This window comes from Mytilus californianus, unplaced genomic scaffold (genome assembly GCF_021869535.1).
Source record: "Mytilus californianus isolate M0D057914Y unplaced genomic scaffold, xbMytCali1.0.p SCAF_4, whole genome shotgun sequence".
Taxonomy (NCBI): Eukaryota; Metazoa; Mollusca; class Bivalvia; order Mytilida; family Mytilidae; genus Mytilus; species Mytilus californianus.
Genome location: NW_026262690.1, coordinates 95804508 through 95825829, shown reverse-complemented (window position 1 = coordinate 95825829; position 21322 = coordinate 95804508). Strand labels below are relative to the sequence as shown.

General features: G+C 30.2%; 1 protein-coding gene across 3 annotated transcripts in view; it reads left to right on the top strand.

The window, feature by feature from the left end:
* Positions 1-21322, top strand: part of LOC127738918 (disheveled-associated activator of morphogenesis 1-A-like) — a 49733-nt gene that overhangs the window by 13279 nt on the left and 15132 nt on the right. For all 3 annotated transcript variants that reach the window (XM_052250412.1, XM_052250411.1, XM_052250413.1), the window contains exons 2-17: positions 72-243; positions 5597-5686; positions 7116-7166; positions 7667-7755; positions 8324-8459; positions 9164-9361; positions 9936-10046; positions 10764-10867; positions 11660-11726; positions 13005-13122; positions 13765-13900; positions 14200-14326; positions 14905-15015; positions 15556-15724; positions 18834-18946; positions 20908-20952. In XM_052250412.1, the coding sequence (XP_052106372.1) occupies positions 94-243; positions 5597-5686; positions 7116-7166; positions 7667-7755; positions 8324-8459; positions 9164-9361; positions 9936-10046; positions 10764-10867; positions 11660-11726; positions 13005-13122; positions 13765-13900; positions 14200-14326; positions 14905-15015; positions 15556-15724; positions 18834-18946; positions 20908-20952 (1815 nt within the window). In that variant the 5' untranslated portion in view covers positions 72-93. The remainder of the gene's footprint in view (positions 1-71; positions 244-5596; positions 5687-7115; positions 7167-7666; positions 7756-8323; positions 8460-9163; positions 9362-9935; positions 10047-10763; positions 10868-11659; positions 11727-13004; positions 13123-13764; positions 13901-14199; positions 14327-14904; positions 15016-15555; positions 15725-18833; positions 18947-20907; positions 20953-21322) is intronic.

Genomic DNA, 21322 nt, shown 5'->3' with positions numbered 1-21322 from the left:
TGAGAAATATGTAATACATTTTGTACTGATTGAGATATCTATGAATTTTTAACATCTTGCTTTATTTTCAGTTGAAGTTTAATATCATAAAAGATGACATCAAAGCAAAGCACCTGGTGCTGCTGTTTTAGTGGACGTCCTCCAGAAATAACACGTCTTGAAGATCCTATCCAACCCATTCAGATTGACATTCCCATGCCAGATGATGAAAGTGAGATTGATACAAAATTTTCGGAGATTGTGGTAAAGTTTATTTGGTTTTTATCAAAAATATTTATAAGTTTTATTACAAACTATTGCATAACATCTATAGACAAAGGCAATGATTTATATCATATAACTACATCTTTTAGTGACTCATTCACCTCTGCTCACGATTTTTTCATAATTTTTTTTAATATACTTTTATTATTAATATATTCGTGATCTTATGATTTCAGTTAAGATAGCACTTTTACAATCTATTTGTATGATAAACTAGAGTCAAACAAAGTAACATCAAAGTATCTCAGCAATAATCCTTATCCCAAAAACATCAAAGTATCTCAGCAATAATCCTTATCCCAAAAACATTAAAGTATCTCAGCAATAATCCTCATCCCAGCTGGGATTTGATGTCCAGAGCTGTTTTCTTATCTGGCTGACGAAATTTGAAAAATAAATGCTCTACAACCCATTTTACAAAAAATCTTACAATTAAAACCACTCCTAAGATCTTAACATTCACATAAAACTTATGAAGATTATTACTGGTAAGATTTTTTTTGAAAAGGGCTAATGGACAATGAATATCAGTAAGGATTAGCAATTATCCATATTTCAAAGGGACATTTTTGAGGTTGTAATTAATCCCAAATAGTTTATAACTTTTTTGTTAAATTCATTGGGATTTATAAATATGAATGTTGATATTTATATTGTTTTCTTCATTCACTAATTACAGTTGTCTAAAAATATCAATTAAGATCTTATTTAGTATTAATAAATATGTCTTCGTGACATATTAGATACAAAAAACATACATGTAATGTATTTCTGAATGACATGGAAATCAAGCAGCTGTCAGTACATCACACAAAACAAGCAAAAATACATGTTAAAATATATTTTGTGGTTAAGAATTGAATAGATTATAAAGGATAATAAACATGATGAACCACTAAGGTTGAGTGTTGAAATGTGTCCACAGGAAACAGTGCCAATGGAGTAGAAAATCATTTATATAAAAAAAAAAACGCCCCTGTCTCCATAATTCTAAAATTTTTGTCCCATTTTTTTAAATTTCAAGATTGATTGATTTATGCTGTTGAATGTCCAGCGACCAATATTGAATGCATATTCATGATGATGACATGTTTATGCTCTGTACTTTACACTTAAAAGATTCTTAACAGAATACCTGTCATTCAAATGTGATCCAATATTCTGATTTCAAGATTACAAGTCTAACTTGTACATGCTCCATGCATCGCAGAAAAGCAACAAATACCAAATTTGAAGTCAATCGTTTGACCAGGCTGGTGATCAAACTTATTACCTTCCACACTTGAGGCAGTACCACTTCCACTTAACCAGTATGTATGTATGTTCTGTATCTTCCTCCTTTAGTAGGAGCACCACCATGGGTTATGGTGTAAAGGAGGACATTTAACACACTGTATCGGTACAGATTTAATGTGAGCATTTGCCTACCCAGTTTCCCAGCCTGGCCGTGACGGGTCTTACTACCAGAAAGTTAACCTTCACCAAAAACAATAAATACAATGCATAAACATACGAACGCACCCACTCACCTGATTCGCTCATCCTCAAAAATATAAAAAATGCAAAATATAAAAACAGTTATATACAAAAAAGGATAAGGTCGTACCCGGATGCCGCACAAATGCCAAAGCAACAAATGGGAAACCGGTAAGGACATACTTGGATTCCAAACAGATACAGCTAAATGCCCAGCTGTTTTCCTGGTAGAGGAAAGCCGAAAATCCTACGATAAAGGATCTCGGAAAGAAATAGATTGGTCTGATAGTTTCCCACATGAAAACTACTAATGGATCCCATCTGACCAGTATGGTTGATTTCTCCAAGGGATGAGTTTTGTATTATGTAATCTGAAATTTGATTACACAAGTAAATTTTGAACTCTATAATAATTTTCAACGAAAACAAACAAACTACCATAAGGAAAATGATTTATATAAATATTTAAATATTAAGAAAAATAAATTCTTTACATTACACATGCTGCCAGAGCAGGAAACAACTGTTTATGAAATTAGATTATGAAAATTATTGTAAACTTTGCAAATTTTTTTTTTGTAAATTGGAAACCATGCAGTTTGTGGATTTCATGGGTCATTATTAGTTTCAAGATTTGCTACCACAGGAAAGCAGATTTTCCTGTGTTTTTTTTTTACATGCAATGTTGAAAGTACAATTTCATTACCCATAACCAACATTAAAAAGAATCACCGATAGAAAACTTTCTCAGTATGTTTAAAAACTGGTACAGTAGTAGTTGTGATTCAAAGAATTTTCCACAATTTCTTAAATATGATATGAAAATTTTTTATTAAAATGTCAAAATGCAAATTTGTGCGATTACAATGAATAATTTTTCACACAAAGGATTAACTTCAAGCATTGAATGGATAGTGCACCTTCACATCAATATAAGTGTTGACTTGTACAAACTGTTTGTAGGGGGAAGATAATTATATTTAGAGTAATTAAGGCTATCATGAAGCGAAAATAACCCCTGTGTGAAAATTTCTCATGTTTACAGTCCTGAAAAGTTTGTCAAATGCATGGTAAAAATGTATTAAGATAGGAAAAAGACGGAGTTTCAACCAAACTCAATTATCTTCCTCTCTGATCAAAACTGTACAAGATATTCTTCCTTAATAGGATTAATTGTGAAGTTATTCTACTTAGGGTGAAGTGGCAGAGGAAACAAGATAGCACACATCTCAAGTTACTGCTTGTATCAAATTAAAGAAATTTCATTCATAAATTAGTTGGACATAGGTAAAAATATGATTCTTTACAGATAATCCACATACAATATTTTGAACATACCACTGTATTCTGTAAATATTTTAAAAACACTTAAATATTTGTTATTATCAGTTTAATGAGTTTTCTATGCTAAAAGAATGATTAAATTCAGGTGTTGTTTCTCATTTCCATTCACAAGTTGATGAATTTAGGATGAGGGACCACCCTTTGCCACCTTATAATAACATTTTAGATTAAAAAGAAATACTGATGTCATTCTGATATAAACATGCTATTGACGAGTTAGAATATAGAATAGTTATGATAAATGTAAGAAGTGGACTACCTTTATGACCTTATGACATATGTTTTCATAGGGTATAATTAATGTATTTGACACAGTGACTGGTTACAATTCATGATGACATAAATGTTATCTAGGCTAATCTGTGTAATAATCCATGTATGACCAGAGGCTGTCAACTCCAGATCTCATCAAACAATTACTTTTAAATATCTTTTGTTTAATTCAGATAAAGGTTACTACAAGTTCAAATTTTCCAATATGATTTTATTTAAACAAATGAATCATGCTAATTTGTAAATTTTATTTATATTTAATTAGTACAGATGCTAACCAGTGATATCACAGGTTTTCTTTGTGAATTGAAATATTATTTTAATTTCTTAATTTATACATTATAAATGCAAAATCAAAAGAATAATAAGCAAGTTCATTATTTTATGATTCTCAACCTATAGCTATGATATTGTGTTATTTTTATGCATTCATCAATAACTATTTGAACTGAATATAGATACTATAATTTTTGCGGATTGCCAGTTTCCTATTGAAAACCTGTGGTTCTCTTTGGGGACTCCAGCTTCCTCTACCAATATAAATTTATCTATCTTATAAAACTGATTGTAGGACAGAAAGTCACAGGACAAAAAGTCACAGACAAAAAGTCATGGACAAAAAGTCACAGGACAATATTCAGTTTTGAGATTATTTTTCTTTGAATAAGAAAACACTTATTTAAAAAAAAAAAATGTTTGTACTTTTTCTTGAACTATTATATATGAAGCAACTTTTTAATTAAAATTTCAATATTGATCAAAGAATTGTTAAGAAATCAAAATGTCAAAGTGGCTTGGTACTTAAATGGCTTTATTGTGCCAAGAAATATATCCTTTGCATGATTAAAGATTGTTAAAATTTAATAATTTTTCATTTATCAAGGCTAATGAACTTTTTCCTACACTGTAAAATGAATATATGAAATAAAAAAAATATATTTCAAGATCTTTCTCTTATATATTCAAACAATTGCCAACACATTATTTGTGACTTTTTGTCCTGTGACTTTCTGCCCTGTGACTTTTTGTCCTGTGACTTTCTGTCCGTTTACCTAAAAACTGGCCGTCATTAAATAGCTAAGGGTGCTTGCTGGAAGTGGCTTTAAAAAACTAACAATCTGTCAATCAATTATTTTTCCCTTAGTTTGTATAACACCTTACACGACATTGAGAAAAATAAACAATGTGCTGCAACAACAAAAATGTAGAAGGCATCAGATCATACCAAAAGTAACTACATATAATGTACTACTGAAGAAGATACCCATTACATTTTATGTTTTCTTTTATGCTATAATTTAGTTTTGACTCCATATATATTTGATTTAATTATGATATATATGAGAATAAAGTAATTTGAATAAATCAAATTATCATAGATGTATTACTATAAATATATCATAGTATCAAAGGTTTGTACTACGAACACATCAATCTGTTGGTACTTTAACCAGCGACAGGGTTTCCAAATAAATATGGTGTATTTATGTAGGCAATAATTTAAATCTTTCATAAATTTAATAGTTTTTGTGAAGTTCACCTGATAATTTAACATTTATGTGATTTAAAAGTTTAAGGTCAAAGACATTTTGATGAATAATAAATTGACACTCTCTCTCATTCTTGATTTATGAGATGAACTCTGCTGTTTAATTTAAAAGTAATGTTAAAAACTCTTATTTTGAATGTTTGAAATAGCTACTCAATGTCACTATGATTTAACTTCAGCTCTTAATCTTTTGCCAAAGATTATTTTACAGCAAACATTTTTTGGGGGGGGGACATGAGGAGGGTGAGAGAATATGTAAGAAACAACCCATGTGACTGTGTGTATCCAGACCAGTTTCAGTAATTTGTTTCAAGCTGGATTGATTTAGGAGTAATGACTTCACATTATTAGTATTTGATGTATCCAGTCTGGAAGGTGGCAACTTTTTAAAAGAAAATTGAGATTCCAGATTGAAAGTAATAAGCTTTTTGAAATAAAAGCTTCACAAATATGCTGTGTTATAATAATAAAAAAAAATTATAATTGCTTCTTAAATTTAAGATGCAATTGGAATACAAACACAAAATCAAGATTTTTTTTAACATTTTGTACATGAAACTTAGTATATTTATTGTTGGGTCATGTATTTTGGTATGCTATTTCTGTTCATTAAGATTTTCCGGTAGAAGTTAGAACAAATTTCATTTTAACACTTAGTGTTTCTGAGATTGTTTAATATTATCATTTCAGGCTGAACTAGATGTTGATCAAGCCCACAGAGATGCTTTATTTAATTTGCCACCAGACAAGAAATGGCAACTATATTGCAGTAAAATTCAGGTATGATGATATACATAATTTTCCTTTTAAACTATCTAGAAGACTAGAGATATTTTTTGCATTTTATCATTTGTAATGTACAAGAAAGAGTAGATTTGTCTCAATTTTAAATAATTGGTATGCATGAGTGAGTGGATTAATTATGTTTGTAGGGTCATTTATTTAGACTATATAATATTTTACAACTGTGATGAACAGAGAGCTTTTGCAGCAAAGTAGTTTTATGCCAGATTTGACTTGGCTTAAGTTTTGGAAGTTTTATGTCAATTTGACTTTTCTTAAAATTTGCATTTGCAATATAAGTATTTCATTTATGATAAATATCTAAATATTTAAAATATGTGGGTTATATGTCTACGAGACAGCAACATAGTAAAACCAGATGAAAAAGTTAGAGGTCAATTTGTCCTCAAAAATGGACAAATATCAATCCTACATGTCAAGCTCGAAATCTAGATAAGTTGTGAAGTAAACACTAAGATGCACAGCTAAAAAACAAAAGTTGTGAAGAAACAGCGACTGCCAAAGATATGCCATCAGTTCATTGAATAAATACTTTAAACGACAAAAACACTACAAGGTGCACAGCCAAAAGACAAAAACACTTTAGTTGCACAGCCAAAAGACAATATTTCTTCATATCAATACTACATGTCAAGCTCGAAATCTAGATAAGTTGTGAAGTAAACTATAAGATGCATAGCTAAAATACAAAAACACTACAATGCACTAGCAAAAGTTAAAAACACTTAGATGCACACGTAAAGACAAAAACGCTAAGATGCACACCTAAAAGACAAAAACACTAAGATGTACAGCCAAATACAAAAACACTACGATGCACACCTAAAAGACAAAAACAGTAAGATGTACAGCCAAATACAAAAACACTAAGATGCACACCTTAAAGACAAAAACACTTAAGATGCACACCAAAAAAGACAAAAACACTAAGATGCACACCCAAAAGACAAAAACACTAAGAAAGATGCACAGCCAAAATACAAAAACACTAAGATGAACAACAGTTAGGTACACTATCGTTCAATCAATCATTATAATTTGGTCATTTTGCCCTATTTTTCACACTTGAATGACTTTGGTTAAGTTTTGCATTTAGTTATATCCCTGAGACCTATGGTAATTGATCAATGATCTTTCATTGCAGAATCTTCAGTTAAGCAAGATTTTGGTCCAATAAGCCAACACTTTTCAGATAGTGGATTAGGCATCTGCATCTATCTGTATCTTAAAGACATGTAATCAAGATTTAGATTTCATTGCTTCTGCTACATCAAAATAAAATCAACTTCCTGTGTGGTTATAATAGACACAAAAATTAGTGAATTAATTTGGCAGCTGATTGACAGTATTTTTAAGTACATGCATATTTTTTTAATTTTACAATGATTTATTATATGTATTACAGGACAGAGAACTGCCAGACACCTATATAGATAACATCAACAGTTTATCTGATGTATGTATTATAGTAAAAACATATATTTCATTATACATAGTTGTCCCCTTTGTTACATATCATTCATCTTGTTAGTGCAGAAAAAGCATAAAAAACAAATACATTTTAATCAACAGGAAATGGATATCTCTTTATAGTTCTATCAAAAGGTATTGGAAAATGTAATATGTGACTTTATTAGAATTTGTATCTGATGTTCATATGATCAAAGTAAAATAAAATTTTTGCTTAGTTTTTATAGTTTTCCACTTCAATCTTCATCAGAAAGGTTCAGAGTCAGAGCTGACAAAGATGCTGGATGCTTTGATTTACTCAGTAAATATTTCCCAAAAATGATACATAGAATAGAAGCTCTACTCCATAATGTTCAGTGTTGGTCCCTGTGCTGGCTATCAGCAGCCAATGAAAAGTAAAATTAAGAAAGATATGAACATATTGCAAAAATTGTCCATAGCTTCATGTTGTTACTTAAAATAAACTTTTCTTTTTAATTGATACAGACTAGAGTAAGTTTTGATGACTTCAAAGAAGATCAGGGATTGGAAATTGTGGATGGTCTGAAAACAGCACTCAGGACACAACCTATGAGGTAATTTAGAGCTAATTTCCTAATGCTTGTAGAGTAAGACTTTGGTTGGCTTGCTTGCTTGCTTTCGATTCCTAACCTCCAGGATAGCATCCAATCAAATTTAAATATAATGTATAAAGGTTTAACTCTGCCTATTTATATTGTTTGCAGATGTCAATCTTAATTACAATGCTTTAGCTAACGTTTATACAAACAAAGCAAGCAAGCAAACCAAAGTCTCACTCCTGCAAGCATTAGGAAATTAGCTTTAAAATAAAATAATAGATAACTTATCATGTTAGTAATGATTTTATTTCAAGGAGACCTGTAATTCACCATAGAAATATCTTGTAAGAAAAATCAATGATAACAAATGTACAATTCAATGTCAGTAACAATCAGTTTAAGTGATAAGATTTTTTGTGAAATGCATGTTTTAGCTTCATTTATATATGTGTTTGTTAATCCATGTACAAATATATAATTACATAAAATTGATTCAGAACACAAAATTTGACAAAGAGCTGTGAATTTACAAATATTTAGCAAGATAGATAGATGTATAAACTTTTTTTTATAAATTTTTCAGTTTTGTGACAAGATTTCTGGACAAGGAAGGTTTAGAATGTTTACTGAATTTTCTTAAAAGAATGGACTTTACCACTATGGAGAGCAGTATACACACATCTATTATAGGATGTATAAAGGCTCTTATGAATAATTCTGTAAGTAAAATTAACGGGAGCTAGGATGAAAGACAGGGATAAAAAACAAAGGGCAAATGTTAGGGATGATGCATATATAGCGAAAAAAGGAAACACATGGGAGTGCATGATGGTTGATTGGAGTATTGTGAAGAATCGTTGTGCTGTATTAAAACAAGAACATATTAATGAAATTAGAATATAAACCTCAATTAAAAGTGGAATGACAGGCTGCACTTGAGGATAGCAGAGCTCGAGCTGTATTATTACCTTTATAGCTCTTAGGATAGCAGAGCTTGAGCTGTATTTTTACCTCGCTAGCTCTTGGATAGCAGAGCTTGAGCTGTATTTTTACCTTGCTAGCTCTTATGATAGCAGGAAGATTTGCAACCTCATCTACATTTCATTTCCAGTATGATAATGTACAGAAAAGTCTTTTTATTGCAATTATATACTTAAAAATAAATTAATAGTAAAATAAGATATAACAAACAAAATAAAACTGCTGAGGATATTTTTCAAAACTCTACGTTTATATAAACAGTTTTATTCATTAAAATACTGATCATTGTTCAAACAACCAGTAGGTATATTCACTTCTATACATCTGACAGACAGGTACTTTTTAAATGAGTTACAGGTTTTCTGGCATGCCAAAATTCTGCTGAACCATCTGTATATATAATGATATAAAACTATTGTTTATTAATATTATTGTATTGTAGCAAGGAAGAGCTCATGTATTTGCTTTCCCTGATAGTGTAAACATCATTGCTCAAAGTTTATCAACAGAAAATATTAAAACAAAGACTGCATTGTATGAAATACTTGGTGCAATGTGTCTGGTTCCTGGTGGTCATAAAAAGGTTCTAGAGGCAATGTTACATTACCAGAAATATGCTGCAGAAAGAACCAGATTTCAGGTAATAAATAGTCTTAAAATTTAGAGTTAAGTTACATTCTTATAGCTATATTACAGAAAGTAGATATTTGATAGTTAAGTTTATTTTAAAGAACAAGATTTGAAAAAATATGATAGGACTACAAAATTAAGTAAAGTTAAGGGGTTTGAAATCAAGTAAATGTTTGCCATTTTCCTGTAAGAATTCATCCTTTGAACTTCAAAATTTTATTTTGTACAATTGTCTATTATAAAAACTAAAATAGACCTCCGATTTAAAAAAAGAAAAAACATATATGACAGACTAGGTAATAGTAAAACAGTTCAGGGAAGGTGACAGTGTTAAAAAGAAAAGAAATGGAATTATTTTACAAATTATGGAAATTATATAATATTGGTGTATATGTTACAGCAGCATTTTACAGTATTTCAGAATCCACTATCTTGAAGTATCATGAAGTGATTCATCTGTTTTTGGGTATATAACATAAAAAAGTGTGTTGATAGAAATTACAGTTTCAATATTTAGTTACCGAAAATTTGAAAGATGATAATTTGTCTTTCCCCTCATGAAAAATGTTGTTTTCTTTGAACAGAGTTTGATATTTGACCTTGAAAGAAGTACAGGAAGGTACAGAGAGGAAGTGAATCTGAAGACAGCTATAATGTCTTTCATCAATGCTGCTCTCAGATGTGGTCCAGGGCAGGTAAACATTTCACTAGATCTTGTTAAAAGCTAACAGCTGTTTTCAGATGTGACTTTAACCAGGATATTCTCATACATATTTTCAATCAATCATGTATACTTTTTTTCTTGTCAAATAAATATAATATGCATGTAGGAAATAGATCTGAATGATGACAACTATATTTTGATCATTTAGGGTGCACCTGTTTACAGTAAAGTATATATTACCTTATAGAATACAGTGTATTCATCATTGCATTACACAGACATTTAAGACGTTGCATTTTTCTTAATTCCTATTTGAGTACTATAGTAAATAGTATAGGAAAAAGGGTAGAACTTGTAATGCTTTTCTCATGATAATTTGTTTCCATGTTGATTCATTAACAATATAAACTAGATATTTTTTTATACATATTTTGTTTTTGTCTATAAATGCAAATATACCAAAGAGATGAATAAATCTTGTTCCATGCTGCAATTAACAAAAAGCAACAATGGGTAATATACATTTTACTTTATCAAAAAGCAACAATGGGTAATATACATTTTACTTTATCAAAAAGCAACAATGGGTAATATACATTTTACTTTATCAAAAAGCAACAATGGGTAATATACATTTTACTTTATCAAAAAACAGGAATAAGGATCAATAATGATTGAATGACTTTTTTAGATGAACGTTTATTTCTTATTGAAATTAACAAACTGTAATGTTTAATCTATTTTATAGGAAAGTTTAGAATTTCGTCTTCATCTTCGATATGAGTTTCTTATGCTTGGTATACAGCCTGTTATAGATAAACTAAGAAACCATGGAAATGCTACTTTAGATAGGTAGGTTTGATCATTTCTAAATACCAATTCAGGGTTGAGATTGTTCTAAAAAACTTGAAATACACCCTTATGATTGCAGAAATTGAATTGAGCAGTTCTGTTTAAAGTTTGTACTGGTACATAAGATAGGCAAGTGATATAACAATAAAAGTGATATTCTTTTGTCTAGAGATATCTGTTACAATACACAATTTTGAAGGAAGCGATTCTTAGAAGTGTTTTCCATCTGTCTTCCTTCAATGTATGAATTAAAAGAAATGTGATGCATATTGTATGTCAATGAGGCAGTAAAACAAAAAAGCAAAAAAATGCAAGACAGAAAAGACAGAAAAGACATCTAGAGGTTTACTTATAGTTTTCAACAATAGACTAAGTGTATAATCTATATAGCTTTGAGTGAAGGAAGAGTTTTTATTGAATTGAACAAAGACTATCAAAGATCTTTCAAGCATGACTAGATTCTTAAAAAGAGAAAACAAATGTATTCCTAAATCATTTATCAACAAATATTATATTGAATAAAAAAGTACAATTCCTTTTAATCAGCTAACGATTTTGAATGCTACTCATAATCTTAAATAACATAGGTGAAGATATTCATATAAAGCAGATAAAGTAAAAAAATCTTCATCAAACAGAATTTCAAATAAGATTAGTAAACTTGAAACCTTAATTTTGTGCTTGCATCAATTTATTTTCCTAGAAAACAATGTGTTTTTATATAGACGTTATATTTAATAAAATGATTATGAAAATATTTACATATGAGTTTTTTTTTTAATATTTTTTCAGACATTTAGACTATTTTGAAATGATGAGAAATGCTGATGAAAAGCTGTTATGCTCAAGGTTTGAAAATGTAAGTAGTTTAAGCAAGGATATATATCAATATCTTACAGCTACAAACTGAGATCTACTCAATCTGATCAAAATAGTTGTCAGATCATTGTAAGCAAAGAATGGGCACAGAATCTGACAGCACTCCATTATACTTTCTGTTCTGTTAATTATTACATTAGCCAGTGAACTTTCAGCCTTCAAATTATTGAATTGTGCTTTATTACAACAAAACCATCGAATTCCCAAAGGTCTTTAAAAAGAAAGTAGAACAGGGCATTGTCAGATCCTTGTAAGCGAAGTGTGGACATAGGATCTGTATTGTAATCAGATTAAGGACTACTTAGCAATATTTTAAAAATTAGTAAAAACATACCAGAATAGAATGTAGGATTTTGGACTAGAAGTTCACTTGCTTTTCAATTAGACTGTGACTGTTCACTAGGTAGTTTTCTAAATTTTGTTACAAAAGAGAATATAATATATCGTTTTGAATTTATACCATATTTTGTTTTACAAATTAAAACAAGGGGGATTTAGGTCTTATATCAATGAGACCCAACAACATAGTAAAACAAAAAAGAAATCTAGAGGTTAGCATAAACTTAATTTAAGTGATTGACTGAACATCAAATTTTTTTTTTAAATTGACAGTTTAGTTTGGTTTTGCACCTATTTGTAATTTTAAATCAGTACAACAAAACTAAGTAAGGCAAAAAAATTAGTTCTGTTTCCTGCCTCATACCTATCTTAAATTTGCTTGTCTACTCTAACTCATTGTATGGACATTTCTTTGTAAAGCAATGTTAAAGTTTGAAATTTTTAGTCAAGTACCTTTAAATTCAGAACTTTTTCATTTGTAGTCTATTTAACCTACCTTTCTACTGTATTTTTTTCTACTAGGAGGCAGGAAACCAGTGTATATTTTTTTGGCTGACTACTTTATTCTAGAATTTTGCCATTTACATCATTCAACAAGACAGTACTTCATTTAATTATAACCATGTCATGCTGTCTTACATTCTTATATCAGTGACTGTACTACAGAGTAGATTACAGATAGCAACTTTGTGAACAGTACAAGAAGAAACTGTGCATGGTCCAAAGTATATTTGTACAGAATTTCAATACAGAAAAAAAACCATAAGAAACATTTTGATCCTGTTAGAAAAAATAAAAGGGAAAATTACCAGATGGAATGATTTAACGGGTATTACTATAGAACCAAAAAGATTGACAATTCTAAAACTTGTTTGATATATAAAAGACATTACCTTAAAATAAAGTTTTCTTATTTCAGGTACATGTAGATACAAAGAGTGCTTACAGTATGTTTGATGTACTGAGAAAGAAGTTAACCATGAGTAGTGCTTACCAAAACTTTATGTCTATAATGCAGCATCTAATTCTACTTCCATGTATGTTATAGTTGATTATTATAGATTTTAATTGTGCATTATGAGAAAAAAAAAGGTAGTTCACAAATCTGAAATTCTCATATCTTATGAAATATGATGTTTGAATGAAAGAGTTTTAACAGAACAGAAGTTCAAAGCTAGCTTGTATGTCTCTGTAGTTTCTGCTTCATAAGTCAAAAACAAACAAATTATAGAGGGTTAAAAAAAGGAAAATAGACTAATCAATGATTTGGATTTTGGTGTGAATACAACTTGAACATTGGATGTCTTTTCACCAAGGAAATGTCCTTTAAATGTTATATTTATGGAAAGGAAACCAGAGATCAGATGTATGTTGGGTCATTTACCAGGAAAAGTTGAGGACTATTAGGCATTAAAAAAAAAAACAATAGTTCAAGGTATTTTTTGGCACTTGAATTATATGTATGATTTAATGTATTTTTCATTTATTAAAGTCCCTAATGGTTAGTTGATACATTCATTTAAAAAAGAGCATGCATGGGTTAGGTGCACTTAATTCAAAATCACATGAGGTATATTCTACTAACCATGTGAGGAAATCAGGGTTATATATAGTTTGACTAATTTCATTTTATCTTTTTACAAGGAGGAGAAAACAAATCAAATATTTATCTTTTGTAGTTGGCAATGATATGAACATAGTTGGATTATGGAAAGTTATTGACCAGATTGTGCAGCAAGTAGTGCTACAACAGAAGAATGGCAAGGATCCAGATGTGGGAACAGTAGAAATGAATGTCAAAAATATTGTTAGACAGTGAGATATTTTGATTTTATACAGCTTCTTAAAGATGACAAAAATTCTTGGAAATTTTATACTTGTACCAGTAAGGGTTCTGGATACTTTATGAACAGATTGGTAAAGACCAGCTACTTTCATTGATAAATAATATTAGTTGACCTCATTAAATGCATTTTGTCAATAGTTGTAAAAATAATAAATAATTTGGCAACAATTGCATTTTGTTAATGATTATACAAAATATTTTAAACCAGACAGTTGTAATGTTAGGAAATTCTCTTTTGCTTCTAATATTTTAACTGCTGACTTTGTAGAATGACCAGTGAGACAGACCTACAGAGTTTACAACAGAAATTAAAAGATCTGTCTAAACAGAATGAAGAAATGGAAAGTAAACTGGCAAAGAAAGACCATGAATGTGAAATCAAAAATGAAGAAAAGGTAAGATAACATAAACATAAAGAAAATATTATAAAGTTTATTGGTCAGAAAGAATATTCACCAAAATTAAAACCCACAACCATGAAATACACAACTGCATAAACATTTATAAATCCTTGAAAATTTATACTGTTCTTTGGAAGCAAATTCAACAAAGCCATATACACATAAAAGTGATATTTATGTGCTTTTCTTTTGTTTTTTATGCATCACTTAGTCTGGTTATCTATTTTAAACTGCTTTTTTTCCATGACACTGTTAAGTGATTATAAATACCTTGGGTCAAATAATTTTATTGGTTGTCTGAACTTTCCCTAATGTTTTACATTGTGCCATCCTTTTGTTAAGATTTATAAGGTTGGAAGTTTTGTTAAGATATAATCTATTTGTACCTATGTATACAAGATTTATCTAAAGAGTCCATCAAAACCTAAGATATCTTTCATGAAAATACAAGGCTTTTTATATGATGTATTGTATCTAGTTAGATTCCTCCTATAATATAAATTGGGTTTTTTTTTTATGAATAAGAATGGCAATGCATATCACAGTTTAATATATTTATTTCTATTGATTAGGCTGAGTTAGCAGCTACAGTAACCAGAATGGTGGCAAAACTTGATAGTCAAACAGATTTAAAGCAAGTTATAGATAAACTGAATATGGAGATTGAAATGCTGAAAGCACAGGTATGAAATATTGGCTCAACAGACTACAGTTATTGAATTCACATTCATAAATTACATATAAAAACACAACAACCCTGATCTACCCTCATGTCTGTCAAAATTTTGTGTTTTTATTTAATCTATTTATATACCGTTAAGTTTACATTTGTACAATTTCCTTTTGGTCAGTTTTCTTGGAAGAGGTAACTTGAGTGCATATTATAAACCACTGATCTCCAAAGTGGGATTGAAAATTTGCCTTTTTTCATTTCTAGCAGAATCGTATCAAATCATATAATTTTACATTATTCCTCAGTCCTGTTGTGATATTAGTGCACCATTTGAATTGTAACATGACTACAGAATTCCTCTTGTAACTTGTAAAATCACTGTAGTATTTCTATTATGAAATTATAGCAGTATCATAATGTGTCATCAGTATAGTATTCCTATTGTGACATTACTGCAGTATTCCAATTGCTACATAACTATATTAATCCTTTTGCAACAATTCAGCAACATATCTATTGTGACATTTTATTTGTATTTTGTATTTTGTAGTTATCAGCCAAACCACAAGACAGTAGAATATCAGACATGGTCATCAACTCTTGTAGTATACCTGATGATGCAAAAGTAGGAATCTCAACCTCATCTGCTGACGCATACTACAAATCATTAGCTCCAGCACCCCCACCCCCTATGGCTCCACCACCACCCCCAGCACCAGGTAAAGATCATACCAAATTGGGTATGCTAAGCAAAATCTCAACCAGTAGCTGTTACTATTAACCCAAGAAGGGTAATGGTTTTAAAAATGTACATTTGGGTTATTTAGAATTTATTAGATATGAAGAAAAGAGCTTGTATTGCTTTATTCAATCATTAAAGTTGCTTTAGTGGTGTGATATCGCATTGTTTTCCATCAATTCATGATTTTAATGATTTCAGCTAGTGAAAATGATTTGATAATTATTTATTGTGCAATTGATATGATTGAAAAATGTTCAGGATAGACATCAGTGAAAGCAACCCAACAACAAAATTTTTAACAGATACACTGAACTGCGGTCAAGCTTAGCGAAAGGTCGTGCAACATAATCAGTCAAACAAACTTTATTAGATTAACTCGTTAAGGAACGATCGTTTTCATTGGTCAATTCAAACCTTCGACCTCACACCTGCGAAAATAGAACACGCGTACTATAAAGCTGAATGGACTGATCAGTATTCACGTAGCCGGTCAAGGTCGTTAAAAACTTCCATCGTCGTATTCCCGAACATGATTGTGTTCTTGATTATCGCATGGCAATTCTAGCTTTTATACATGTGCATGTAAAATTTTAAACTTTAATCTTAACAGTCCCGTCGAAATATTTAATTCAACAGTCTCCTCTCAATTGGTCCTGGATTAAGGGAGCTACCATTTTATTTTGATTGGGGGTGAAGGACTTGGATGAAACATTTTGTCCTTCATTTTTTTTAGTTGTTATCTCTGTCCTGTCTTTCTATTTTTCAGTCTGTTAGGTCCTGACTATATTTATTCGTTTATCCTGATTTTTTACATAAATCGTCATCCTGCCTTTTTTTTGTCAAGTTGCTCACCCTGCCTTATCTTTTATTCAATGGACTTGATGAATTAACGTTGTACTTGAAATGAAACCGTACTTAACTACAAAAATAACCAAATTACATACTAAAGATATTGCTCGATTTTTATAGTAAATGGGTTTGTGTTATAAACTGTCATGTTCATTATTCATATTCTTTCATAAGTTTTAGGATAGTGTGATTTTTTTTCTGATTTAGTTTACTTGATTTTTGAAAAAAAAAATCCCGAAATTCTAAGTAAATTCAGAACATGTAACCAGCCATGCTTTGTTTAGAGAAAAAATGGAGATGGCAAACCATGGCACAGTGGAAGGAAATGTACTTTATAAACTCCAGCGATATACTTTCTTAATTTATAATTAACTGTTTTGCTATCCTCGGTTGAAAATTATATATTGTAAATATTTAAATAGTTGCATAGAAAACAATCAGTTTTAAACAGTGTGGTTATTCACTAAATGTATTGATAAAAGGTGACTCCATTTTTGTACATACTTTTACAGTAGTCATCCTTAATTTCTTAATATTTCGTTTATAAGTTTATCATACATGTATGATTTTGTATTTCATTTTAATACGCACGCATGCCACACGTTACTTTGGCGGATTGTTCAACAATGTTATGCAAAGCTCTATTCTTACGGTATGAAATTAAAGGATAAATTTTCAACCAATCAAAATCGAAAACAGTACATTTATATAGTTCCTTATAAACTACGACATTTCTCACAAGTATTTATTTATTTTTTAGTTCCACACATGCAAAAATAAAATCTTCGCCGATGAAACATTTCAAACCTTTTTACACCAACATGCCTTCACTGAATTCATTTGAATTTCGTGGTGACCATGATAGTACATTGCATAGTACATCTATATTCACGTGCACACATGGTACGATCTTTCGGGGACAATTTGCTCGTTTATGACACGTCATTTCTGAAGAACAAACGCTTAGCTTCTTTATTTTCGTTTTATAGCATGAAAACAATAAAAGAGGAATGTGCAACCCATCATAAATTTGAAATGGATCAGTATTATGAGATCCTTATTATAAGTAACTACGACATTGTCTGGATAATAACCTAGCGTCAATATGAAAAAAATTAAAGTGGTTCATACATTCATCCGTATAAAAGCGGCACATGTATTTTATTTTATCCTTATATTTTTCATAGTGCGGTACAAGTGCTGCATGCATAAAGAATATTACTTAACACAAATTATTAGTATAATATTTCGACCCCACTATTTGAAATTCACAAAATACTTATTTAATTATTTCGACCAAAAATCATTGTTTTTTACGTTCGTAGTAACGTAGTACATTCCATTGTCGGTCACCTGTGTCAATTCACGTGCACACAACAATTGTTGTTGTATTTAAATCTTTCGGCCAATGAAGTGAGACGTTACAAGTTGTTTGTTTGTGATACGCCAGAATGTTATCAATGAATTATCAATCGCTAAACTTGACTGCATTTCAGTGTATATGATGTTCAGAAGGATTATTTGTGAAAAATACCAGTTAAGAGAAGGTAAAATTTCCTTGGCTGCTAGGCAAAGAAAATTTCTTCCAAAGAGTCTGGTATTTTTTTCTAAAGTACCCAAGCTTAACATGATACATCTGTTTAGATACACCAAATATCAATGGGGGATTAAGTTAAACATTTGATTCCATCTTTCTATTTCTGTCAAGACATTAGCAAAAACTGCTATGAAGCACTCAAATGATCAAGCATCACTGTGAAGGGTAAAAAGGGCATCTAGGTGTTGACAAATACTACTACAGAGAGGGTGAAAAAGTCATATCCTTACTGCATATATCCTGACCAAATTTATCAGATGAAAGAAAATATCTGAAAAACTCACTGGTATCATCCAATCAAAATCCAAGATTCCTATATAACATGTAATTATACAAAAAATAAGCATTCAATTATTCCTATTCAGTCTTTTATTATGTACAAAGCACTCATATTATCTGTATGCTCTTGATTTTAACAAGTTGCAAATGAATTCTACAGAAACATATATCATGATAACTTTTGTTATATGCAGTTTTTTCTTAAGCATTGGAACAAAGTTTTTTTCGTGCTTCTAAAAGTTCTACAGAAATATTGAAATTCAAAAAACTGTGTTCTACTCTGCAATTTTATCTATATCAACAAAACTAAGTAAATGAAGTATTATAATAACAATTAAAATATTTAATTTGATGTTTACAGGTGCTCCTCCTCCACCACCAGCTCCAGGAATGATGTCAGGAATGGGTCAATCAAGTAATCATCCTAAACCTAAGAAACCAATGAAGTCATTAAACTGGGATAAAATTCCAGATGTAAGATAGATAATAGATAAACATTATATACTTTGATAAGTTATTGATTGCAATGGTGCCTGTGCATAATCATTAATTTCTTGCAGCTGATCAGTTTAATTTAAATTGTAATAACATTATATAGATGTATATATATAAAATGCAACATCTATGACTGCATATGCTCTCCTTGCAAACTTTTTAAAAAATGCATTAAAAAGTAAAAGAAAGGTTGATTTAGCACATTATTTCATGGTTGCAAAAAATGTAATTATAAGAAATGAATGTTTCTGTTAGTACTTTAATAGGGTTGTAAAACCATTGAACATGCACACATTCTAAGTATGAAGTCCTTCATAAAAAAAATATGCTTTGTTCAACACTTTTATACCTCAATAAAATTACAAAAAGAAGCATTCAATTCTTAAACAAGAATGTAGGCAATTGAAGATCTCTTCACATGAATCGACTGATCTATTCTGAGTTAGTTTGATATAAGCTGGTACAAAATGAACCATTTTATTTTTATAGTTCTTGATAAAATTGTACTGACCTGTTTCATGAAATGAGGAAAGGTTGTGTAATTTTTGTCGAGCCTGCGACTTTTGTCACAGAAAGCTCGACATAGGGATAGTGATCCAGCAGCGGCAGCGGCGTTAGCTAACTTCTTAAAAGCTTTATATTTTAGAAGGTGGAAGATCTGGATGCTTCATACTTTGTATATGGATGCCTCATGTTACGAAGTTTCCATCAGTCACCTGTCCAACGTCCTTGACCTCATTTTCATGGTTCAGTGACTACTTGAAAAAAAAGTTAAGATTTTTTGTAATGTTAAATTCTCTCTTATTATAAGTAATAGGATAACTATATTTGGTATGTGCGTACCTTGCAAGGTCCTCATGCCCGTCAGACAGTTATCACTTGACCTCAACCTCATTTCATGGATCAGTGAACAAGGTTAAGTTTTGGTGGTCAAGTCCATATCTCAGATACTATAAGCAATAGGTCTAGTATATTCGGTGTATGGAAGGACTGTAAGGTGTACATGTCCAACTGGCAGGTGTCATCTGACCTTGACCTCATTTTCATGGTTCAGTGGTTATAGTTAAGTTTTTGTGTTTTGGTCTGTTTTTCTAATACTGTATGCAATAGGTCTACTATATTTGGTGTATGGAATGATTGTAAGGTGTACATGTCTAGCTGGCAGGTGTCATCTGACCTTGACCTCATTTTCATGGTTCAGTGGTCAAAGTTAAGTTTTTGAGTTCTGGTCTTTTTTTCTAATACTATATGCAATAGTTCAACTATATTTGGTGTATGGAAATATTTTATGATCTATATGTCAGTCACGCAGGTTTTATTTGACCTTGACCTCATTTTCAAGGTTCATTGCTCAGTGTTAAGTTTTTGTGTTTTGGTCTGTTTTTCTTAAACTATAAACAATAGGTCAACTATATTTGTTGTATGGAAGAATTGTTAGCTGTACATGCCTGCCTAGCATGGTTCATCTGACCTTGACCTCATTTTCATGGTTCATTGGTCAATGTTTAGTTTACTTGGTTAATGTTAAGTTTATGTGACAGTTGTAATAAAGCTTTATATTGAGGACTATCAACATAATATCAATGATTAGTAAAGAAGGCGAGACATTTCAGCGTGTGCACTCTTGTTATTTCAAGTGTAAAATATTGCATAGATTTTTTCAATATTTCCATATTTTGTTGTTGAACTAGACTTTGATTTTTTACACTCAAACATTTGATATCCCATACTAAAAAAGTTTTTAAACATGAAAGGCTTTGCCATACACAAAACTTCTAAAGAAACTATCAATGAAACGTTTTGAAAAGGAAAAATATGTTGTCAATATCATATTTATGTTTTTCTTATCTGTAAGTATTTACAGTGATATCTTTGTTTTATTTGGAATAAAGTTCATCTAGCAATCTATTTTCCTGTTATGAAATGATTCTTTATTTCAGATGGCTGTTTCTGGGACTGTTTGGAAAAGTTTGCAACATGAAAAGGTGAGAATTCAATCTAACAGTTAAGAATTCTTTTTGTATAATTTACACTCCATTATACACAGATAAATTTTGTAACTGGGACAAATGTGTGTCATGTTTTAATGTGAAAATTAAAAATAATATGTTTTAAGGACATAGTTCAAATATTAAAGAAAATATTGTTGAATAGCTTTGATAAGGATATCAGGCATCACAGTTGAAATGTAGATTATTATTAGTGCATGTTTAAAGGTTTTAGGTACCTTATTTGTACTTTATTTGGGTCATTTATTCTAAAATTGAAATCCTGAAAACTTTTTTATATCTTGGCCTAATATTTAAGCTGTAGATTAAAAAGTATTAAAAAATATTTAACTATATTCTGCTGATA